Source organism: Stegostoma tigrinum, chromosome 45 (genome assembly GCF_030684315.1).
Source record: "Stegostoma tigrinum isolate sSteTig4 chromosome 45, sSteTig4.hap1, whole genome shotgun sequence".
NCBI classification, from domain to species: domain Eukaryota; kingdom Metazoa; phylum Chordata; class Chondrichthyes; order Orectolobiformes; family Stegostomatidae; genus Stegostoma; species Stegostoma tigrinum.
Genome location: NC_081398.1, coordinates 3499028 through 3524449, shown reverse-complemented (window position 1 = coordinate 3524449; position 25422 = coordinate 3499028). Strand labels below are relative to the sequence as shown.

Below are 25422 nucleotides of genomic sequence, written 5' to 3'. Positions count from 1 at the left end.
TCCCTGAGTGGTACCATCAAGGCTGTTTGAGATGGATTCTCCGCATCAGCCAGGAATACAGGTACAGGATGCCTGAGTTCCTAATGCCAAAGCAAATCACCTTCATCCAGCTCCAGGAAGGCACTCGAATAACAGGAGGATAAAGCAACAGTTTCAAAGACTCCCTGAAGGCTTCCCTCAAGAAATACAATGCAGATGTCAACGCATGGGAGACCCTTGTTCAGAAGAAACCAACTCAGAGGGAGCTCTTCTCTAGGGGACATAGTTCTTCGAGAACAACCGTAGGCAAGAGGAAGCATGGAAAGGTGACAAAAGAATGGAATGCAAGCAACTTCAAGGCCAGGACCAATAACCCCTCTTGGATACATCCTGCCAAATGTGTGGTTGGAGATGTGGCTGCCAGATGAGGCTGAACAGTGACACAAGGACCCACAGAACTGATGACACACAATTTTCGAGGTAGATAATTACACTCGTTAGCAAGTGACTGCCACTGCTGTTGATTCTTGTAAATTGCCCGAATGAGTGAAATACAAAAAAGAACAGATCAACATAGATACAATGGCAGACATTTAAGGGGACATTTTCAAATACACAACACATTCTGACCAGAAAAAAAATCCAAAAGGAGGACCAACCATTTGTAATTAACTAAAGAAGTCAAAGACCGCGCAAATTTATAGAAACAGCACATCATTAAGAACCATCACTTTCCAAAGGGCAGGGGATGCCTCGGAATACCACGACCTGAGAGTTCCCCACCAAATCACTTGGAACTACATCAGCATATCTTCACAGTAACTAGATCAAAATCCTGGAACACATTTCCTGCAGCATTTTGGGTGCGAATAAAGCCCAAGGACTTCAGCATTTCGAGAAGACAGTTCACCACACCAATTCTAGGGCAACAAATGATGAGCCAGCCAGTGATTTTAACATCCCATGTACAAATTTTAAGAAGAATACTAAATGTGTGTCAAGAGGCTATTCTAATGTGAGTAGATGCATGCTGATGCTGTCACTTTAAGAGGTTATTTTGTCCTGGTTAATTTTTTTGAACAGTGTTTGTAATGCAGAGGTATCATGTTGACTAATTAAGCATACTTGTGTATGCAGCTTGGGAGCTTAGGTTTTTTTTTAAACAGCCTGAATGGGTGTAACCAGCTCTCATAGATTGAGGATTTCTGAGTAGCAGCAGAAGTTATTAGGGTCTCGAAAGAGTTTGAAGCTTCAGGGAACCTCACCTGGTTGCCACTCTCTCTGAATTTTCTCTTGATGCTTCTTCCTCTCAAACATTCAACCAGATTCATCAGACATGGCTCATCCTTTACAAATCCACGTTTGTTCTCTCTGCTCAAGGTTCTGTCACTATAATTAGTTCGTTTTTCATTAAAGACTCTAGTAATTTCATGACAACAGAGATTAGGCTAACTGGTGTACAATCCCCCGGTTCTCCTCTTACCTTTTTTTTAAGTGTCGGGGACATGCAAAATTTTCCCACCTAAAGAACGGTTCCAGAATTAGGGAGACTCTAAAAGATTATAGTTACGGCATGTGTAATGCTCTCATCTACTTCATTTAAAACCCCACGTGGAAACCATCTGGTCCTAAGTTGTGTCACACTTTAAAGCCATTTTTTCTTCCAGACTGCTATTTTGCTTAAGGTTTATTTGCATTACTTAGCACAAAGCAGGAAGTGAGTGCTACCTGGTGGCAAAACAATACTGCAGCTCTGGTAAGTGCCATTCTTCTTTAACATTCTTGGCATTGATCACGGTAATTTCAGCCGCTGGATTCCTTGGGTTTAAATTTAGCTCTGGAAACAGTGCAAAGGTTAAACATCAAAGATCAATTGTGAACTAAAGGTCATCGACATTATCTTAATTGAAAAATTATCTTCTGTGGTTAGACATAAACGGAATCAACAATAATTGTCATTTTTGGTTGAAGCGGAGATACAGAGCTGATAATTCTGCCAGTGACAATGTAATCAAGTATTTATGCAGAGATCTGATATTCTGTCCCATCTCCATCTAAGGCTATGATTTTATATTTTTTGCTGAAGGTTTAATTTAAAAGTTACTATTTGGCTAACAGGTCTGGGGAGCGAGGAGAAGTAAAACTTTCAAGCCTTGGCACTATAACTGATGAGAAACGCTACTCCTGATAAACAAGACAGAATATAGGCTGTCACCAAGTACTAAGGGACTGCTTCAAGGTCAGAGACCACCTTTTGGAAATTACCTTAAAGCAAGACCTGACTGCTCTCTCAGGCAGACAAAAAGGCCAAGATTTTCATAAAGTCGGGGACAGACTGTAGCGTGGAGAGGTGACCAAGACCAGATTCTAGGGTTCCTAACCCCTCTTTCTGGGTTATGAATTGTCACCAGCGCCTTTGAAGAGTGGGGATTTGTTCAGATGGTAAGCATGCACCTTCCTCAGCTTACTATACCTAGCTCCAATGCAGAGATAGGCAAGTCTTAGTCCTCCGAATCTTGATGGAGCTGAGTCACTTTTTCAAAGTCATGATTCAAAGACTTTAGAACAAGAGTTGACATGGGATAACCTTTTGAAAAGCAAGTGCAAAAGGTTCTCCTCATGTCTTCCCATATCAGGGTATGCACCCCCGCATGCTCCTCACTAACAGCTCCTTGTGCCAAGTTACTGTAACGCTCACTCCTTTGTCCTTCATGGCCTCTATGCTTGTGTCGGCCCATCCATCTCCCACCGTAGTGTCTCATACCCATTCACACTCTATTGTTGCCAATGCCAATCACTCATTAACACGAATGGACACCTAGGAAATTCCATGTCACTGGTCATGGGTTCTGTGAATGCTTGTGTGACTGATGATATTATAGTGTGCCTGAACTCCCAACTGATACAGAATCTCCAGGTACTTCTCTAGACCCTTTGAGGTGACATTTATACGTAGTCCAAGTTTAAGGTCTTTATAGACGAGTTCTCATATTGGATTTCAACCTGGTGAGGTTGCCCTGTAGACAATATCCACACCACTAGAAAGCTTGTTCTTGACAAGACAGAAAATAGAGGCAATAAAGATGTAGGGAAGGATGAGGTGATGTCACATCCCCGCTTGACTCCTCTCTCGGCTTCAGAAGAATTGTTATATTCCATCAATGAGGACTGTCACCAACATCTTACCATGGAGGAAATGGATAATGTTATGAATTTCTCTGGACAGCTGGCCTTTCACTGGGTCTTCCACAGCACTTCCTGATTAACTGAGTCAAAAGCCTTGGTCAGATCAATGAACGCCACGTAGAGCAGTTGGGTTCCTCATGAAATTTCTCTTTGAGTTGCCAAGCAGTGAAAATCATGTCCACACTTGCACAGTTTGGTCAAATGGCTTTCAGGAAGAATTTCCTCAGAGGATTCGAGTGGTGATCTTCCTGAAGATGGAGGGTAGAGACATTCCTAGTAGTTCCTATAGTCTGCTTTGTCTACCTTATTGAAGATGGTGGCAATGGCAGCATGCCTGAGATTGGCAGGGATTGCTTCTTTGTCCCAAATTTTCAGGAACATTCGATGGGGATGACAGGTAAGTTTTGCTCCTCCAAGTTTAAAAATCTCCACTGGAATCCCGCTCACTTCTGTGGCTTTCCCATTCTTTGTGTCTAATGATGGCTTTGACTTCTGCCACACTAGTGGGAGTCCAAGGTAACCTTCAATAGGGAGTTGGGGGATTTCCTCAAACACTTCCTCATCTACTATTGCATTGCAGTTTAGGAGTTCCTTGAAGTGTTCTCACCAGAGGCTGGTATTTTCCTCTGTCTCTCAAAATGGTCCATCCTCACTCTGTACTGGTTTGACGCCAAGAGTGCTGAATCCAATAATTTCCTTGGTTGCACTGAAGAAGCCTTGAGTATCATGCTTGTTGACAGGGACTTGCATCTCATTAGCATTCTCAGTCTCCCACACAATCTTGATTTCCTAGTTATTTCTTGTATCTCTCCTTTTGCTGTTTGATGAGTTCTCCTCTTTGCCCTGCGGGTGACATCAGATTGCCAGGCATAGGTAGCTTTCCCCTTCTTCTTGATGAATAATGGGATCATTCTCATCAAACCAGTCTTGGCTTTTCCAGGTCTTGTTGATGGCTGTCTTCGGTTCTTTCTTCCACTCACTTAAAATCGACTCTTTGGAAATTTTGGTGAAGACATTGTTAGAAGGTCGCTAGTCTGATTGTCTCTTAAAGCCACTCAATGTTGAGCCTTATTCTGAACTGCGTCGTAGTCGTCAGCTGCTTCTGATGGCATGTGATGGACACAAAGGGGCAGATGTGTCAGTGGCCTGTCCAGTAGTTGTCTGCACTGGTAATGAGGACATCCCTTTGGTCTTAGGATCAAATGATGATGTAGTCGATCATGTGCCAGTGCTTTGACCGTGTATGCCTCCCAGAAGTGAACTTATCTTTTTGGCAGGAGAGTGCATTAGTGATGACCAGTCGGTGTACCACGCATTTGGTGAGCAGAAGAATCATGCTGGAGTTGCAATTCCTAACTCCTTCCTTTCCAACTCTGGCAGTGAAATTCCCGAGGAGGATAATTTTATCTCCCTTAAGGATGTTGTTGATTGTGGTATCCAGGGTAGCGTAGAATCCTTCTTTGGGTTCATCTACGGCACAAAGAGTTGGATAATTGGCACTCACAACTGTTGTCTGCTAGTTCTTGGCAAATCATACACAGATCATTGATGCCAACAGGAACCTCAGAGACTCTGTTGACGAGTTTGTTCTTGACGATGAATCCAATTCCAAGTGTCCCGGTTTGATCCCTGGGTTTTCCTCTCCAGAAGGTGTAACAACCACACAAAGGGGTCATTCTCAAGATGCGCGACAGGTTACTTCAGACTGAGATTAGGAGACATTTCTTCATCCGTAGTGGTGAACCTTTAGAATTACCGATCACAGAGGGCTGTGTTTACTAAATATGTTAAGAAAGAAATAGGTAGCTTGCTAGACACCAAAGGCATCAGGGTATTGGCACAGGGCAGGAGTTTGGCATTGAGGTAGAGAATCATATGTGATCATGCTAAATACTGGAACAGGACAAATGGCCTTTTCCTGCTCCTATCTCAATGCTTTCTATGTCTCTTTGCAATAATTAAACATACTATCTGTCAAGCCAGGATTCATTCTGAGATCTGCCCTGGAAGTGTTTGAGGCAACAGTGTTTTGTTTGTGTCTAAGCCATGTGTACCTATCTCGTAAGTGTTTGATGGGACAATATAGAGGAAAATTACTCTCCCCAAAACTACAAATGCAGAACTGAAAGCTTCTGTGTTTTAAACAGGCAAAACAAGACTGCTATTCACTTTGATAACTTGCTATACTGTTATAGTACCTAGGGCTGGCTCATTTGAAACTTCAGGGCGTTGCCCCATACGTGTGGTGTAACTTTTCTTCACAACATAATTGTGCAGGCGCACTACCATCCCTGGTTCTAGATGTCTGTACCAATCCATACACAGGGAATTCCACAGCACAACTGTCGCTGAGCCCGATTTATCAGCTACTAGGAATTTGGCCTAAAGGATAGAAATTGAGAATGTGTTCATAAAAATAAAAGCATTCCTACTTTAAATAGTTTGCAAGAGCATGGAAACCACTTAACTGCAGGTTTTATTCCTACAACCTTTTCTCCTCCTTCCTAAAGAGCTTGCTGTGAGCTTGGATTAATTCTCAACAAGCAATTGTCTGAAGGACCCATTACGGACAAACCAGTTCCGATATCCACAATATGTATTTTTCAGCAGTTTAGTGACCACGAGGAACTAGCTCCTAAGCTATTGGACTAGAGAGGAGCATAACGGCCAACCTTCTTGCCCTAAACTGAAAAATTACACCAAGTCAGCACTAAGCACTAGTTAAAGGACAGATAAGTGGCAGGCAGGAAGAACACATAAAGGGTAGCAGCATGAAAGAAGGATTTTAATAGCACTTGTAGCTGGTGGAAAGGAAGAGAGAATGTGGAATGACTTGTGCTAAGTTGAGGAATGAAAACTGTCAGTGCATATTGGAATAGGAGGCGAAGTAGAGGAAAACCATGAAGTGGCTGCAAATTAGATCCAATAGCCTTCAAATAAATTAGCCACAGAAATATGGAGGTGCTGTTAAAGGTCGATAAGAAACAGTTCAGAAGGAACATACAACCCAAGCAGGAGGGAACTAACCTAGGAAGTGACAGTTCTTCTGTCAATTCTGTGGGAGCGGAATAAATCAAACTTGGTTTCCACAGTGTCTCACGGTCTGCTGGCACTCTCTGGGGTCTTATACAACAGTGGCCACTTGGCCAAGTGCTGAAGGGTTCCAAGCGTACATAGAATTGCAATCCAGCAAAAGTAAATTGGGAATGAGAAAATAATAATAATGGTGTTTACCTGGAACGGGCATTCTGAATATTTGTCAGGCCGTCCGAAATGATAAAGTCTGAACTTGCGGAGGATACGAACAATCACTGGTGGAAGATCCTTTTTCTTCTGTTGGGTGTAACCCTCAAGCAGTCTTACATCAATGCTACAAGATCCTGCATACATCCAGCAAAAACAAGTCAGAACCAGGTGAACACCTACTCTCGCCACACATCATATTTTGTCCCTGCTCCTTCATCCTGTGCACAGTGCAGTATCAGACAGCGTAGGTGGTCATTAGGGCCATCAGATCTGTGCCAGCACTCTCCAGGAGTTATCTAATTAATCCCAATTTAATGTTTGATGCTATTGCCTTATGAAAGTTACTGGTGCATCTTCTTCTACCACCCTTTCAGGCAGAATATTTCAGCCTACATTTCACTGCCTAAGAGAAACCATACTCACAAAGCCCACTTGGATTTTTGCCATTTAATTTTAATCAATATTCCTTGGATACCACGTTCATTCAGCAGAAACAGTTCCTTCTTATCTAGTCAAAGAAAGCCTTCATGATTTCAAACATTTCTATCAAATTTCTCCTTAACCTTCTTTACTCTAAGAAAAGGAACTGGAACTTCACTAGTCTCTTGACTGTAAGGACTACATATATTTTAGTTTGAAATAGAAACTGGAATATGAAAGTCTGAATTAGCAGGTTTTTTAAAATAACTTGATGCAGAAGTGGATAAGTGATCACTTCTTAGTTACAAAATGTATTTTTTTCAAGAAGCTGGATTTGATACTTCTGAGACAAACTAGCACCAAGAATGTTTGATTGGAAAAAATATTAAAAATGTTCAGCAACAGTGTTTGGATTAGTTTTAAGTAGCAATTTGTCAAAGAACTGAGAGGAAAAAGAGCAGTTGGGATTTCAGATCTTCATAAAACCTGCAAGCAAGCAAGACTCCTCTATCTCCTTGCATCTTTTGAAGAAAAACAGCACTGGATGACTGCGGCTCCAACAGTCAGGAAGTTTGACATCATCAAGGACAAAGCAATCAGTTTGACTGGCATCACATCTACAAACATCCACTTCCTCCGTCACTCCCACACAGTAGCAGTAGTGTGTACCATCTACAAAATACACTGTAGAAATTCGCCAAGGCTTCTTTGATAACACCTTCAAAACCCACAACCATCACAATCTAAAAATACAAAGGCAGCAGATATATGGAAACAACATCACGACAAGATCTCCTCCAAGTCACTCACCAATCTCACTTAGAAATATGTAGCATTCCTTCCATAATGCTGGGTCAAAATCCTGAAACGTCCTCCCTTGAGAGTCTACATATGCCAAACACATGCAGTGATTCAAGGAGGCAACTCACCACCAGGTTCTCAGGGGAGCTGGGGATGACAAAAAATGCTGGCTTTACCAGTGACACCCACATCCATAATGGAATCAAATTACCTTGGTTAGTACCACAGTCAGCTACTGAAATACGTTTGTATCTGACTCACGTATGACTGGGATGTGATCACTTTTAAATGTCCACCTCCTGTCCTGAGTAGGTGAAGGACATGCCAGAAATTTCTTTGGCTCCAGAGTGCTTTACTAAGTAACTTCAAATGTGACACATCCATCCTAGGACAAGCCAAACAGAGACACGCACGAGAATTCCTAGAAGCATGGCATTCCAACCGGAACTCCATCAACAAACACATTGGCTCCAAATCAATCGACCACCCTCTGAGAAAAAGAACAGGAAATGACATCACCAATGCAGGAAATGACATCACCAACCCAAGGAAACCTAAACAGATAAATAGAAAGCGGGACATAACACCAGTGCTTCATTGGAGGCTCACTGATGAGGTTACCTAGAATGGTGACGAAACGTCTGAAAACTAACCTTCCAGCTCAGTGAGCAAACTCACATCCAGAAACTCAACCTGAGCTACAAATCTTCTCAAAACTCACTAGATATGTGCTTTTTAATGCTCGCCATTCCCAAAATTGTGCAGCTCCTCAACAACCATGCAAATCCTAATCTTCCTCCAACTTTCACTACATATACAAGATAACGTGAAATATTCTGCAGCACCATACGTTTTCATTTTTGCTTAGACAGCTATATTTATCCAAGAGCCTTGTTGTGAAGCTGATACTGCTAGCCTGGTGATAATCTTGGTTGAAATGTACAGTTTTGCACATAGTCTGCACTGCTTCAAAATTATAAAACAATAATTGCTACTGTTTCCTCAACACAAACGTTTATGCACAAGGTAAGAGATCACTTCAGGAATCCAGCCTACTGATAGATAGAACAATACGGCACAGAACAGGCCCTTCGGCCCTCGACGTTGCGCTGACCCATGAACTACTCTAAGTCCCTCCCCCACACTATCCCATCATCATCCATATGCTTATCCAAGGACTGTTTAAATGCCCCTAATGTGGCTGAGATAACTACAGTGGCAGGATCTTCACCATCAGCAATGGCTGACTGAACAGAGTTCTTGCCCGAGAGAGATTTGTGGGTTTACACCCTATTCCAGAGATGTGAGCATAAAATCCAAGCAGATGATCACAGCACAATACTGAAAGAATGACAAACTGACATTTTTATGCACCCTTCAAAACTTTGAGCTGTCCAAAAATAGTTTAAAGCCAAACTAGTACTGCTAATGGTGCAGCACTTCCTCAGTTCTTCAAAGACTGTAAAGTGCTTGGAATGCTGAGGTTGTAATTCTATTAACAATGTAGAAATGTAACAGAGTTAAATTTGTCAGTAACAACCACTCAGTGTACAATTATAGATTTTAGCGTCAATATCCCAAACTTTCCGTTGCTGTTGTGAGGTTCTGCATTAAGGCTATGTTAAGTGATCACCATTTCATATTTAAATCTCAGTGGTATCTCATCAGTAAGGTGTAATATTAGGTGGCTGAGTAATTTTCATTGTGTATCGTTCAACTAATCAGCATACTCATGACTCTGTTCTTTCAATTCAGTTTGCACGTGAACAATCAGGCCGATACCCCAAATATACTACTGATAGTGCGACACTGTTGATGATGCCATCTTTCTGATGAGACAGCACTCTCTTATCAAGACTCTGCTCCCTCCAACTGCTCTCACAGGTGGAAGTAAAGGATACTAATGCCATGTAGTTTGAGGAGGCACAGGGGAGTTCTCCTGGCAGCCTACCCAATATTTGGCTCACAATCTCAAATACATTCACCCCAATGGTCATCATCACATTGCTATCTATGGGAGCTTGCTCTGCGCAGAACGGTAGCTTAGCAAAGCATTGTGGTGAGGGGAAGAAAGGGAATGGAGGGGGTGGAAGAGGTCAGAGAAGGGATAGATAAATGGATTTGGCGATGGAGGGTTGAAAGAGACATATTAGTGATTTGGCTAGAGGTTTGGGAGATCCCAAACAAATCTGGACAAAAACATAAGCTGCTGGAGAACCTCAGCAGGTCTGACACCATCTGTGGAAGCCATGATGTGGGGTGCCAGTGTTGGACAAAGTCAGAAGTCACATATGCCAGGTTATAGTCCAACAGGTTTATTTGCCATCACAAGCTTTTGGAGCGCTGTTCCGTTGTGAATTGACTTCAGGAGCAGTGCTCCAAAAGCTTATGATATCAAATAAACCTGTTGGACTATAACTAGAATACACCTCCTCCCACCCACCCTCCTGCAAAAATTCTATCCCCTATTCCCAATTCCTCCGCCTCCGCCGCATCTGCTCCCACGATGAGGCATTCCACTCCCGCACATCCCAGATGTCCAAGTTCTTCAAGGACCGCAACTTTCCCCCCACAGTGGTCGAGAACGCCCTTGACCGCGTCTCCAGCATTTCCTGCAACACATCCCTCACACCTCACCCCCACCACAACCGCCCAAAGAGGATCCCCCTCATTCTCACACACCACCCCACCAACCTCCGGATACAACGCATCATCCTCCGACACTTCCGCCATCTACAATCCGACCCCACCACCCAAGACATTTTCCATCCCCACCCCTGTCTGCTTTCCGGAGAGACCACTCTCTCCGTGACTCCTTTGTTTGCTCTACACTGCCCTCCAACCCCACCACACCCGGCACCTTCCCCTGCAACCGCAGGAAATGCTACACTTGCCCCCACACCTCCTCCCTCACCCCTATCCCAGGCCCCAAGATGACTTTCCACATTAAGCAGAGGTTCACCTGCACATCTGCCAATGTGGTATACTGTACCCACTGTACCCAGTGTGGCTTCCTCTACATTGGAGAAACCAAGCGGAGGCTTGGGGACCGCTTTGCAGAACACCTCCGCTCGGTTCGCAATAAACAACTGCACCTCCCAGTCGCAAACCATTTCCACTCCCCCTCCCATTCTTTAGATGACATGTCCATCATGGGCCTCCTGCAGTGCCACAATGATGCCACCCGAAGGTTGCAGGAACAGCAACTCATATTCCGCTTGGGAACCCTGCAGCCCAATGGTATCAATGTGGACTTCACCAGCTTCAAAATCTCCCCTTCCCCCACCGCATCCCAAAACCAGCCCAGTTCGTCCCCTCCCCCACTGCATCACACAACCAGCCCAGCTCCTCCCCTCCACCCACTGCATCCCAAAACCAGTCCAACCTGTCTCTGCCTCCCTAACCTGTTCTTCCTCTCACCCATCCCTTCCTCCCACCCCAAGCCAAAACCCCATCTATCTACTAACCTCATCCCACCTCCTTGACCTGTCCGTCTTCCCTGGACTGACCTATCCCCTCCCTACCTCCCCACCTATACTCTCCTCTCCACCTATCTTCTTTTCTCTCCATCTTCGGTCCGCCTCCCCCTCTCTCCCTATTTATTCCAGAACCCTCACCCCATCCCCCTCTCTGATGAAGGGTCTAGGCCCGAAACGTCAGCTTTTGTGCTCCTGAGATGCTGCTGGGCCTGCTGTGTCCATCCAGCCTCACATTTTATTATCTTGGATTCTCCAGCATCTGCAGTTCCCATTATCACTGGAGTATAACCTGGTGCTTTGTGACTTCTGACAGGATCTGTGGAGGGAGGGAAATGGAGTTAACGTTTCCAGTCTGCTCCATTTGGGTCTTGCGATCCGGAAATGTTAACTCAGGTTTCTCTCCACATATGTTGCCAGCCGTGCTGAGCTTTTCCAGAGGGTTTTTTTGTTTCTGATTTTCAGCATCTGCAGTTCTTTTGATTTTTAACCTGCTGTGACCATTCTTCAGGCCTGGCCAGTGCCACTTCACCTTCAAATCGCTGGATGGGTTGTGCAGGCGGGTGCTGGTGCCAAGCCTTCCCATAGTAATCGGCAGTGTCCCACAGAGGGAGGTAGTAGCGCCTCTTGGCTTTGATGGGCAGTTCTGGGCCAAAGGGGAGCTCGGGGCCTTCGTTGAACATTTGCAGCTTCTGCAGTTTCAGCCTCCGGACGGCAGGGGTCGCCCCGCAGCCTCCCGCGGAAACCACCTGGGCCTCCAGCAGCACGAAGACCTGCACGCCAGCTCCCAGGCGCCTCTCGTCGTACTGCACGCCGAGGCGGACCTCGCTCAACTCGCAGCCGCTGCTCAGCAGGTTGCAGCGGACCATCCAGTTGAGGGACGGCTGCAGCACGGCCCGGAGGCGGCAGTGGCCCTCCGACAGGCTCAGGTCGTAGAGGTCGCCTCCACCTGGCGCCTCCCACAGGCCGCCCCCGCTTCCCGGATCCCGCGGGTACCTTTCCACCGACAGCACGACGACCGGCTCCTGGCACACCTGCGACGAGCGGATAGGCCGAAAGTCGGCAATAGCGGCCGGGAACATCGCCTTAAAGGCGCACGTTTGACTCTCGTCCACCTCCATTTTGGTGCAGGCTGTGGGGAACGGCCGGCGGGGCCGTGACGTCACTGCGTGGCCCTGGGGCACAATGGGGCCTGCGTAATGACATCACGGGGCGGGGAGGACAGGCGCTTCCAAAAGGAGGCAGACAGGTAGGTTGGACTTTCTCTGCTTCTGAGAGCTATGTTGGTGCAGTGGTAATGTGCCTACCTGTGGGCTAGGTGATGTGGGTTAAAATGCTATCTACTCCTGAGATGTGTGATTACATCGCTGAACAGGTTGTTTAAAAAAGACACTCTCTGGCTTCTTGACTAAGTATTTATTTCCGGCCTGTAGTGAGTAAGGGAATACATAAGTACAGCGAAAAGTGTACAGAGTCACCATTCACTGATGCCCACTTCCTTACCAAGATCAGAACTAAAAGATTTGACAGAGCCAAAAGGTAAGCAAGGGAAAAAGAAAAGTCCAGATCTTGGAATCAAAAGTCCCATCTCTGCAATGGTGCAGGCGCTGCGACAAATAAGCCACCAAAAAGGTCACTGCCACCGCCTCAACGTGAAAGTGTTATCATCCCTCGCTGCCACTGCCACTGCCACCGCCTCAACGTGAAAGTGTTATCATCCCTCGCTGCCACCGCCTCAAAGGGCAGGCAATGACTATTAATACAGTGACCTTGAAACCATTTGATTTGATACATTGCCACATGCACCCAAGTACAGTGAAAAGTTTTGCACTGCCTGCAGCAGGGGCAGATCATAACAATCAACAAGACGCAGATCATAGGACACATAGACAGAGCGAGGCATGTAAGGCTGCAGCTGCTCAGGTGCTGCACAAAAGCAAGATGAACAATCGATTTGAAATTAGCGAGGTCCGTTCAACAGTCTAATAACAGCAGGGAAGAAGCTGTTCTTGTCAGGAGAAATGCACCTGGTCACTTCTGACCTCTCGACCTGGTCTGATTTTTCTTTCCTTTATTCATTCACAGGATGAGGGCATCGTTGTTTCAGCAGCATTTAAGACGGCAATTAAGAGTCAACCATAATCGGCTGTGGGTCTGGAGTCACATGTAGGCCAGACCAGGTGAGGATGGCAGTTTTCTTCCCGAAAGGACATTAATGAACCAGATGGGTTTTTCCACAACAATTGGCAATGGATTCACAGTCATTATTAGATTCTTAATTCTAGATATTTATTGAATTCAAATTCCACCATCTGCAATGGCTGGATTCGAATTGAGGTCCCCAGAACATTAGCCGGCTCTCCGGATTAAGAGTTCAGTGACAATATCACTAGGCCATTACCTCTGGACCCAACACTATGTGGGTGACTCTTGCTCTCAGGGCACTTGGGGATGGACAATGAAATGTTGACACAGCCAATAATGTCCACATCCTATCATTGAATAAAAAAGTGTTCCTCTACCAAGATATACCAATACAGTACCTCGTGATCCATGGAAAGAGTTGGTATTTGGCTCATTGAACCTGGTCTTCTAGCTCAACATCATATTCCCGCTTTACACATGCTTTGCCCATAGCTTCCTATGAGAAAGAAATCCATTGCACTTTGAATGAAGAATTTTTTTCCTAAATGACCTGCCCCATTTCCTGCTTTCAGCCCCTGGTCCTAACATCTTCAACGAAGAAAAACATGCTCTCTGGATAGCAGTGGTGGTAGGTATTGATGCTGATTTGAGGAGCTGATGCAGACAAGATGGGCTGAATGGCCACCTATCGTGTCATAACCGTGCTGTGTGATTCTTTAGGAGAGCTACTTTGTCAAAAGTTCCTTCTTTTGAATGAGAAATGAAATAGAGGCTCCATCTTCCCACTGAAACAAATGTAAAGATCCCAAAGTTCTGTTCTAACAAGGGCAGCATGCTATTCCCATTTCAGTCCCAACTTTTCATTTTGTTGCTTGAGGGCAATGTCTGTGGACAAATTGGCTACTGTTTTTGCTGTCATATAACTGTAGCTACACTTCCAAAAGTATTTTCTTGGCTGTGAAATGTTTTGGGGTATCCTGATGTTGGGCAAGATACCACAACTCTTGTCTTTTCTTTATAAAAAATTTGTCAACCAAAGTCCAATTTCTAAATCAGAAAAATTAGGGAGATGCTTTATCACGAAGCATCGTACACACAGGGCAGCTTTTTTTTGTGTATTGCTAAGTCATGACAACACCCATCAGCTAGCTTTCAAATACTTGCTAGAGCTTTGTTTATATTCATAAAGTTTCCCTAGTTGTAGCAGACCACAGAACTGTTTTCTTATTAAAGAGAGATAACTGCTGGTGGTTTGACTTGAGGGTCACCACATCTCAGGCTAGGAAAGAAGGTGAGTCTCTGGATGTGAGTTTGCTCGCTGAGCTGGAAGGTTCGTTTTCAGATGTTTCGTCACCATTCTAGGTAACATCATCAGTGAGCCTCCGACGAAGCACTGGTGTTATGTCCTGCTTTCTGTGTCCCAAGGAAACCTAACCAGAAAAATAGAAAGCGGGACATAACACCAGCGCTTCACCGGAGGCTCACTGATGATGTTACCTAGAATGGTGACGAAACGTCTGAAAACTAACCTTCCAGCTCAGCGAGCAAACTCACATCCAGAACCTCAACCTGAGCTACAAATCTTCTCAAAACTCGGTAGAAGGTGAGTCTGTCATGGTAAGCTCATCCAATGCAGGAATTGAAGCCATGTTGTTGACATCACTTTGTGTCGCTAACCAGCCATCCTGCTAACGAAAACAAATACACACATGCACTCCAATGTACTGTTTAAGACCTTTGGTCTGAGTTCTAGGTTATTCAGTCTGGCCAGACTATCCTAAATCACGAGAAGTATAGAATATAATATAAACACAGAATCACGAGAAGTAGCGGAGCGATTTCGGAATTACTGACATCAGCGGCTCTCTGTGCTATCTTTATGATGGCATAGAATGTGGAACACATTTAATTGCCCACTAAACCTAAAATTAACTGGTTTAATTCAAACACATAACCAGCAGCTGTTAGACTGAGCAGTTAAACTAGCTTCCAATCTCGTTATTGGATCGTATTTCACAAAGTTGAAAATGAAGAAGACAGCCAGCACTGTGATGGTGGCCAGCCTCTGGCTGGGCGTTGCCTTGAAAGCTGAAGCCTGCATGTTCTGTGCTTTTCCACACAAAAGAATAAGAGACAGATTCGAGAAGCTGTGTGAGAAGTATAAGGCACTGACAGAGACTGCAAGCTGCACAAAGTATACAGATGCAGACTTGAATAAATTTCTATTTGGTGAGGTTACCCATTATAGAATAGAATCATTGAGTAATGCAGCACGCAGTCAACTGTTTGGCGTTAGTTCTGAATACCAATCCAGTTAGTTTCACTTTTGTGTCCTTTCCACATACCCCTCCAACTTCTTTTTTCTCCTCTCCCTCCTAATTTTGTTTCTTCTTCAAGTATGTACCCACATTTCCTGTGAAAGCTACTATTTGGTCTGTATCCACTACCCTCTCAGGTCTGAAACTTTTAACACTGGTTCCTTCTCTTGATTAAACCATTTCTTCTCTTACTTCTGTCATTCCTGCCCTATTTCTTTATACATTTTATCTATATTTCTTAGAATTAGCAGTGCCCAACTCTAGGAAAGACTATTTGCAATTAGCTAAATCAGAGAAATAAATGTACTTTAAATCTAGATCATTATTGTTACCTCTCAATATTGTCAGGTTTCCTGTTGTGGAAACGTTAATTGGAAAATATTTATGGTATAGGAACAGATCATTTTCTTCAGAGATAATAGGAACTGCAGATGCTGGAGAATCCGAGAGAACAAGGCATAGAGCTGGATGAACACAGCAGGCCAAGCAGCATCAGAGGGGCAAGGAAGGCTGACGTTTCAGGCCCAGACCCTTCATCAAGAACGGTCTATGACCAAGACCCATTCTCTTGTGGAGGTCTCTCCTCAATCAGACAGACCTGTTCTGTCTCTAAACAATGGGAAGGTAATGGGAAAGGATTTGGTTCTAGAGTCTTTCTATAAAATGGGAGGGACAGACTTATGAGTTAACAAGGTGTAGAGCTGGATGAACACAGCAGGTCCCCATAATGATAACAGAAAGCAAGTAGATGAAATGTATTGGAATTCTGACCCGTGGGAATGAACAAGAAGGGGTTTACTGAGATTCTATAGGACGGAATTTTGATTTGATTTATTATTGTCACCTGTACCGGAGATGTAGTGAAAAATATTGCATTGCATGCTAACAAGACAAATCATACGTTATATAAGTACATCAGGGTAGTAGAACAGAATGCAAAATATAGAGTTACAGCCAAAGAGAAGGTGCAGAGAGAGATCAGCTCTGTTATGAGAGGTCAGTTTTATTCAATAATGGTGAAAATTGGATTCTGCTATTTTCCTGCTCAGATGAAGTGTTTATTGACATGATCTCAGAAAAGGTGCATCGTGTTCTACGAGTGATAGGTAGGCACAATTATTCTTCTACCTGTATATTACACCAAAGATGCTAGTCTGGAGAATGACTGTCATGATCTCTGCATATGCATCTACCTCCCCAGAGATCAACCAGACCCTGACAGACCTGCCTGTCTTTTGGAATTGGCTCTATGAGGTTAAACTTCCAAAATTGACCCAAGAAGGTGAGAAGACATTTATTGTTACGATTTTTATATATAATTGTTGTCATCCTGAAGAGAGATCTTCACTCAAGCCTCAAGCATGAGCGACTTTCACTTGGTAAAATTGCCAAGGTGGGATCCTGTTGTCTTTGTCAACTTATTTTTATAACTTTCACAGTACTTTCTCAGAGCTTACATCTACCACACTTCTGCTTTATGGGGCAGAAGCAGATGGGAGCCACCCACATTCAACAGAGACATATGTAACCACCAGATGTTAATCCAACAATGGGAGCTGGTGCTCCATTATGCACTCACTGGGGCTCAAACCTCTTACCTTCTGGCTCACAGACAGTGGTCATCATATTCACAATAACTCTCCCGCTGCTGGATTTGAATTGAGTTGACTGTAGCATAACTGTGGGTCATCTCTGTGTCAGAAAATTGGGGGTTCAATGCGTGCCGTAGAAACCTGATCACAAACTCTAGCACTGTACTCCTGGTGTTGTATGGAGAGTGTGCTGCCTCGTTGGAAGTGCCATCTCTAAGTTGAAAAAGTTAAACTAAGGCTTCCCTCGTGGATGTAAAAAATTCCATGCTGCTCATGTACAGAGGAGAAACGTCACTGGCATCCTGGTCAATAATTATCTCTCAGCTGGCACCACCACATAATAGATTATCTCATCATCTATCTCATTGGTCTTTGTAAGAGTTTGCTGCAAAGCATTTTGGAACAGTCCACGGTTGAGAAAGGCACTCCATCAATACAAACCCTCCTTCCCATTTAAGGAAGGAAAATCTCTTTAGCAAACCACACAGAATCTCATGGTTTTCAGATGAAAAATTAAGTGGGACATTTTCACCTTGTTTCCTGTATGGTTTGCGGGCAGGACCAGACTTGCTCTCGGTCAAGCCAGGTCAGAATGCATTACATTGGTGATAAACCTGAGTGAATTGAAAGCTCTGTTACCTGTATCCTGACTTGTTCATCCATCGTGTATGTACCTGCTAACCCAGTCCAGCAACTCCTGCGTTTTAAAATGCTAATCCTTGTTTCCATGACCTTCCATGGCCTCACCACTCCCTATGCTGTAACCTCCTCCAACATCTGTATCTCCCTGCCTGCAGCTGCTCATGCATCATGTTGACCTTTGCTCTGCCGTTTATAGTGCCCTAAGCTCTGGAGGTTTTTCCCTAAACCTCTCTCTCTCTTCCTCCCTTCAAATGCTCCTTAAAGCCTACTCACATGCCCAGGCTTTTAGTCATCTGACCCAAAATGTGCTCATGTGACTCAGTCTCGAATTTTATACCCCCATTATCTTGTGGCGATTTAGTGCATTAAATCATTAAAGAAATGCAACTTCTTGGTCATTGATCAAACTCTTTCTTTTTTCTTGCAGCCATGTGCGCCCCCAAATGCAGTGAGTATAACCTACAGCCTCCTGAAAGCCAGCTACTCTAGGGTACAGAAAGCTATCAGATATGGGGTGGAGTGGACAGCCTGAAGTTCAAATAAACTATGGAAACATGCCCAAACCAAATGCTATGGGAATTTCAGTGTGCACAGTCAAAATGAGTTTGTGCCAAATTTGCAGGAATGAATAAAAACCAAAAGAACTGCGGATGCCGTAAATCAGGTGCAAAAACAAAGTTGCTGGAAAAGCTCAGCAGGTCTGCCAGCATCTGTGAAGGAAAAAACAGGGTTAACATTTCGGGTCCCATGAACCTTCCTCATAACTGAGTCACTGGACCCAAAACGTTAACTCTGTTTTCTCCTCCACAGATGCTGCCAGACCTGCTGAGCTTTTCCAGCAACTTTGTTTTTGTGGCAGGAACTAATATTGAGCAAGGATGTAAAAATCACAACATTGTACATTAGCCAGCAGAATTCTTACTCCATGAGTTTAGTCCAGTAGAATCATCATGTCTTGAGTCACACAGATCAGGAAGTCTCCTGGGCTTAATTCTGTCTCTGTTCAGAGCATGCTAAGAGAGAGAGAGAAAAACTTTGATCCTTCAACTCCAATGAGTGGAAACCGTAAAATCCCTACAAAGTGTAAGTAGGCCATTCAGCCCATCAAGTCCAAACAGCACCCCGACTAGACCAACCCCCCCCCGTCCATCCTATCCCTTAATCCTGCATTTTCTATGGCCAGTCCACCATAGTCCAAAGATGTGCAGGATGGGAGGAAACTGGAGAACCCGGAGGAAACCCACGCAGACACGGGGAGAACGTGCAAACTCCACACAGTTGCCCGAGCCTAGAATCGAATGCGGGTCCCTGGTGCTGTGAGCCGGCAGTGCTACCCACTGAGCCACCCTGGAATTGGAAACTTTGCCTGCTGGTGACAGCTAAAATGTTTCAAAGTGCTACCTTCCTACTTAAAGAAAAAGGTAAATGGTGTAAGCATACTGGAAATGTTGGTACAGCCAGGTTTGCCAACCTTCTAGGGAGAGTTATAGCATCCTGAGGTCCCCAGGAATTGAAGGTTAATCTCCTGGGCACGAGAAGCTGGGTTAGATAAACGAATCCTCAAAAAATTTGCAGTTCATTTTCTTCATGTTGCTTTGCTGAGCCCCAGATATGCATCTAAGCGGAGTTGGAATCTTAGTGGGAAGCACTTTATTGTGGGGTGTTGGTGGGGAGAGTGTGTGAGCGCGCACGTGTGAGTGAGTGTGTGTGTCAGACAGAAAGAAGAAGGTGATAGGAGGATGAAGAAGGTGAACGAACGACAATTTTAGCCAGGCTGGAATCCCATGACATCAGATGGAACTTGTAGTTACTTTCCACAGAGGATAACATCAGCCATGCACCCAATGCTACTGGGGTTAAGAATGCCCCTTCCGACTAATCCGACAGTTATCTCCACTTCATAGATATCTCCTGACCTGCTCCGCACTTCCCTGTCACCTGGACAGTCAAGGCGGGTCGGGAGAAGAGGGTGGTAAAGGTGCCCAGCAACTTACCCTAGGTTGGTTTCTGGCTGTTGTTGAATTTGCGCTGTGTTCTGTGTCTATCTAGGGGACTCGACGACCGTTATAAACTGCACCACATGTCTGGAGGTGGAGGTCAACTGCTGGAGCCTGAAGACCTGCTGGCCGAGTGAGTAAAGCCCATCACCGCTGCGCCACTCTCATTGTTGAACGAAATGCGGAGTCACTACACCAAGGAGGACACAAGGTCTGAGATTTTTAGGGGCAGGGGGAAGGGTCCAGGGCAATTTCATTTCAGTAAAATTCCACAGGGGCCCACCCAATGAATGGCCAGAGGCAGGGCCTTCTAGAGGCAAGTGGAGGCTGTGTGATTATGCCTTCATTGGAGAGGGGAGGCCTATGGAATGATTACAGTCTTCTATCCACTGCCAGTCAGGGACAGGGAGACATGGGAAATCTCTCTTTTGCATTGATGCCTGGTGAAGATGAAGGGGAGAAGGTTCTGAGCAGGGAACAGAAAGGGGGAAATGAAACCGTACACAGTGGATACTCAAGGGCTAGAAGAGCATCCACTGAGCCACAAAGAAACCTGAACTCACCTTAGAGCCCAATATCCAACTCCCAATAAAATCTGGAATTAAGAGTTTAATGATGACAATGAATCCACAAATTCACAAACCCATCTGGTTCACTGTTGCCCTTAAGGGAAGGAAACTGCCATTTTTACCTGGTCTGGCCTAAATGTGACAACCCCCGCCCACCCAACCCCCGTAACCCATCACCAAGCCCATGATCTGGTCTTGTGTTGCAATTGTACATTGGGAGCATGGAAGGACAGAAGTGGGATAGGATAGATTTTAGGGTGGCAAGTAAGGCTTCAATGCCCATAGGATAATAATTTGGGCTGCAGCTGGTCAACACTGCACCGGGTGCATGTCATGTCCCAAATACCCCTCACACAGTCAGACAGACCAGTGGTCATCATCAGGATCAAATTGACCGTCATAGCTATGGGAAGGGTGTGATACAGGAACGGACATAGAGTGTGAGGAGAGCAGGATAAGTAGGAAAGCTCTTTCAAAGGGCTTTCACATGTACGATAGACTGAATAGCCTCCTTCTGCACTGCAAGATTCTAACGTTTCACCTTGTTCTTCCAATAGACAGGCTAGATCTGAATGAATCCATTTATCTGATTGTGGGTCTATCAGCCGGCTCAATTTTGATTGGTTGCATAACGCTCATTTTCGAGTAAGTTAATGAAACATTATGACCAAACTACCTACAATTTGAAGCAACAAAGCAGACCGTTCTACTCCATAAAGTCTGTGCTGATGTTTATGCTTCAAACAAGGCTCCTGCCCTTCCCTTGCACCCCGCCCAACCTCTTCAATTCTCTCTAACAGAACCTTCTATTCATTTCTCTTTGATAATGTCTGTCAGGCTTCCCAGTAAATTATTTCTGAATTTTGGAGTTTTCTGGATTATAGGATGAAATCAGATTGCTTTAATGGCGAGCATGCATACCAGTAAATGCTGCAGATATATAAACACTTACTGGGAGCATAAACCTTACAAAACTGTAATAAAATAGTTGTACTTATTCCAGCATCTTAACTGTTTCCACTTCCAAAGTACTGTCCGAAAATAATGCCGTTGAGCACTTGCAGCCTGCTCAAGAATTTTCTGACAACTGGAGAGTCTGAACCATGTACTTCCAGCCTGGAGAGGTCACAGCATTTATAACCATTGCCCGGTTTAAACCTGACAAAAATGAATGAGGGAAGAAGTTGGTAACATTAAAATAAATCCACTGTCAAGCAGCCTGCCTGATGGTGAATCAAATGGGCCAAACAAACTGGACAGTTCTCGGCTCAGTCTCCATCTTTGGCTGAGCTACCTGATCCTAACTGATAATTGGCATGTTATAAACTTATAAAAATAAGCAGGTCTCAGGATACTCATCTCATTCTTTAACTGTTCACCCTCATCCTAAGCAGTGACCTCACTCCTCCCCACAGGACACTTTTGGAATACTGCGTTCAATCCTGGTCTCCCTGCTACAGGAAAGATGTTGTGAAACTTGAAAGGGTTCAGAAAAGATTTACAAGGATGTTGCCGGGGTTGGAGGGTTTGAGCTGCAGGGAGAGGCTGAATAGACTGGGACTATTTTCCCTGGAGTGTCGGAGGCTGAGGGGTGACTTTATACTGGTTTATGAAACCATGAGGGTTGTGGAAAGAATGAATACTGTCTTGATTTCAGTGACAAGCCTCTACACCCTGCTTTTGGAATTCAGCTTATTTTTCCATGATTGGCCCAGGGCTGTAATGAAGTCAGGAGCTGAATGGTTCTGGTGGGTCTCAAGCGAATCAAAGGGAGCATCAGTGAGCAGGCTATTCCTGTCAAAGAGATAGATTTGCCCCTGATTTTCAACCTGAGTGACTTTCCACATGATGTCTGTGTTGTAATTGTACTGGATTAGCTTGGCTAGGTGTGTGAGTAGTTTTGGAGAACAAGTACCCAAATAAATTGAAGACTGGTGTCTGTGATGCTTGGGACCTCAAGAAGGGTCCAAGATGGATTGTCAACTTGGCAGCTCTAGTTGAAGACAGATGTAAATGCATCAGTGTTGCCTTTTGCACTGATGAGCTAGGCACTCCCATCATTGAGGATGGGGTTCACCTCCTCCTGTTAATTGTCCACCACCATTCACAATTGGACGTGACAATCTTCTAGCTTCAGATTTTTCTAGAATTAAATTTTCATGATTCACCATGGTAGGACCCAAATTCACATCTTCAGAGCATTAGTTTGAGCCTCTGGATTGCTGGTAAAGTAACATTACCATCCTACCACTCAGTGCACATCTCAGTTGTGTCTCCAGCTTAACAACAGGAATGCAGTTCACGGAAGATGATTCCTTAGCTGTATGGGGTCTATTGGTTTCTTAGGATTATGGCAAGGTGCAATGGAAATACAGGTCATTCTTTCCGATGAAAGTTCATCAACCTTAAATGTTCGCTGTTTCTCTCTCTCTCTCTCTCTCTCTCTCTCTCTCTCTCCATCCTTGCTGCCTCACTGGCATTTTCCATAGTTTCATGTTTTTAGTTCACAGTTCAAGAATGCAGTGTGTTTCCTTTCTTTCCACAACAAACTTCAAAAACATTGTGAAAATTACCCTGACAGATCAAGGAAATTCCGAGCCGAGGTGAACCAACAGTTTGAATAGAGGAGAGAGTTTTACTCTTAGCGACTGCTCACTTCAGAATCAAGAGGCGATCCGAATATGAAACTTACAGACAGGTTTCGAAGTTGCATTATTGTATAAATCCAGATGAACCTTTGTTAAACCAAGTTGCGTAATCAGAAAAGTTAAGCCTGTTTGAAAGCAGAATCAATTCACAATCGTAGATGCTTGTAATTTATTCAGATTACTATAAAAGGAACATGTGTCCAAGAACTGCTGTTGCATTCTGCTGACAGTTACCAACTATGACCCTAAATGTCCACAATAAAAGAAATGATACAACATGTTTACTGGTTGTGTTTTATTTGTGATGTGGCCACAGAGGAGCTGGGCTGTGGAGTATACGCGTCGTGCCTCAGATTATCCAAGGGATACTGGAGAGAGAATTTGAGTGTGTTAGGAAGAAACATGTTGTATTTTTATCGTACCTTGCATTACCTCAGGATGCCCCAAAATGCTTCACTGTCCAACAAATTACTTTTGAACTGTAGTCACTGTTCTAATGTACGAAACATGACAGTCAATTTGGGTAGGATTGAAGAGAATTTCTTTGTTTTGTCACATCTTGGCTCGACTATTCCAATAGTCTTCTGCTTGGTTTGCACCTTCCACCCTCAGCAAACTTCAGCTCATCCAAAACTAAGCTGCCTCATCCTAATCCGCACCTAGTCACATTTGCCCTTTTGCGCGCTAAACTACGCTGCCTCCTAGTTTGGCAATGTTCAAACACATCCACCCCTCCCTTGCTCCAGAACCTACAAACATGTGAAGACCTCTGCAGACTTCCTGTTCAGTTTTTTTTAAAATGCCACCTCAATTTTCACTGCACTCTCATTCACAGCCTTGCCTTTAGCTGCCAAGGTCCTAAGCTCTGGAATTTCCTTCTCAAACTCATTGTGTCTCTCTCACCTTTTTAGGATGCTGCTTGACCAAACCTCTGGTCACACAGTCTAACTTCTCCTCATGTGGCTTGGTGAACTGTATTTAAACACTACAACTTTAAAAAGAGTACAGCAACAGAGAGAATCATAGAATCCCTACACTGTGGGAGCAGGCTATTCAGCCCATGAAGTATCTGCTGACTGCCAAGAGTACCCCAACCAGCCCACACATTCCTGGACACCAGGACAGTCCATCCATCCTCAACTGCACATGTTTGGACTGTGGGAGAAAACTCACCCAGACACAGGGAGAATGTGCAAACTCCACACAGACAGGCACCCGAGGGTGGAATGGAACCCAGGTCCCTGGTGCTGTGAGGCAGTGGTCCCTAGGAGGGGCCTGGGATATCATTAGAGTACATAAATCTTTGAAAATGACATTTTTTAAAAAATAATTCATTCATGGGCGAATCCAGAATTGATTAACTTCTGCGCAATTGGAAATGGGTTAGTAAAAGTTGCTGTGGGTCCAGAGTCAAATGTAGCCAGAAACGTTGGACAGCAATGTCCTTCCCTAAAGGACATCAGTGAGCCAGATGGGCTTTTGTTAATGGCAATGGCCTCCCAGTCATCAGGATGGCATGGTGATTAGCACTGCTGCCTCACAGTGCCAGGGACACAGGTTCGATTCTAACTGCAGGTGTCTGCACATTCTGAGACAATAAGGTGTAGAGCTGGATGAACACAGCAGGCCAGGCAGGATCAGAGGAGCAGGAAAGCTGACGTTTCGGGCCTAGACCCTTCTTCAGAACTGGGGGAGGGGATGGCGGGTTCTGAAATAAATAGGGAGGGGAAGGCGGATAGAAGATGGATAGAGGAGAAGATAGGGGGAGAGGAGACAGACAGGTCAAAGAGGTGGGGATAGAGCCAGTAAAGGTGAGTGTAAGTGGGGTGGTAGGGAGGGGACAGGTCAAGGAGGTGGGATGAGGCTAGTAGGTTGGAGATGGGGGTGGGACTTGAGGTGGGAGGAGGGAATATGTGGGAGAACAGACAGGTTAGGGAGGCGGGAATGAGCTGGGCTGTGTTTTGGGATGCAGTGGGGGGAGGGGAGATTTTGAAGCTTGTGAAGTCCACATTGATACCATTGGGCTGCAGGGCTCCATGTGGACTTCACAAGCTTCAAAATCTCCCCTCCCCCCACTGCATCCCAAAACACAGCCCAGCTCATTCCCGCCTCCCTAACCTGTCTGTTCTCCCACATATTCCCTCCTCCCACCTCAAGCCGCACTGCCATCTACGTACCAGCCTCATCCCATCTCCATGACCTGTCCGTCCTCCATGGAATGACCTATCCCCTCCCTAAATCCCCACCTACACTCACCTTCACTGGCTCTACCCCCGCCTCTTTGACCTGTCTGTCTCCTCTCCACCTATCTTCTCCTCTATCCATCTTCTATCCGCCTCTCCCTATTTATGTCAGAACCCCCTTCCCCTCCCCCATTTCTGAAGAAGGATCTAGGCCCAAAAC

General features: G+C 44.8%; 2 protein-coding genes across 4 annotated transcripts in view; one reads left to right on the top strand and one right to left on the bottom strand.

Moving 5' to 3' along the window:
• LOC125448748 (RPA-related protein RADX-like) overlaps positions 1–12283 on the bottom strand; it is a 40677-nt gene extending 28394 nt beyond the window's left edge. Inside the window, exons 1-4 of the mRNA XM_048524246.2 lie at positions 11641–12283; positions 6400–6545; positions 5364–5547; positions 1708–1816 (exon numbers count right to left, since the gene is read on the bottom strand). Of these exons, the coding sequence (XP_048380203.1) occupies positions 1708–1816; positions 5364–5547; positions 6400–6545; positions 11641–12229 (1028 nt within the window). The 5' untranslated portion in view covers positions 12230–12283. The remainder of the gene's footprint in view (positions 1–1707; positions 1817–5363; positions 5548–6399; positions 6546–11640) is intronic.
• Positions 11759–23287, top strand: LOC125448750 (sperm-egg fusion protein TMEM95-like). 3 transcript variants are annotated; one of them, XM_048524253.2, is made up of 8 exons: positions 11769–12357; positions 13194–13288; positions 16621–16677; positions 16773–16853; positions 18233–18253; positions 19855–19935; positions 20929–21016; positions 22953–23287. In XM_048524253.2, the coding sequence occupies exons 3-8, from the start codon at positions 16638–16640 to the stop codon at positions 22993–22995; spliced, it is 354 nt and encodes a 117-aa protein (XP_048380210.1). In that variant the 5' UTR covers positions 11769–12357; positions 13194–13288; positions 16621–16637; the 3' UTR covers positions 22996–23287. The 3 variants fall into 3 exon arrangements, 1 of the variants encoding a protein (XP_048380210.1); XR_007246768.2 differs by lacking the exon at positions 16621–16677 and having other exon boundaries at positions 11759–12357; positions 19855–20013; XR_007246767.2 differs by lacking the exon at positions 16621–16677 and having other exon boundaries at positions 11779–12357.
• The last annotated feature ends 2135 nt before the right edge of the window (positions 23288–25422 follow it).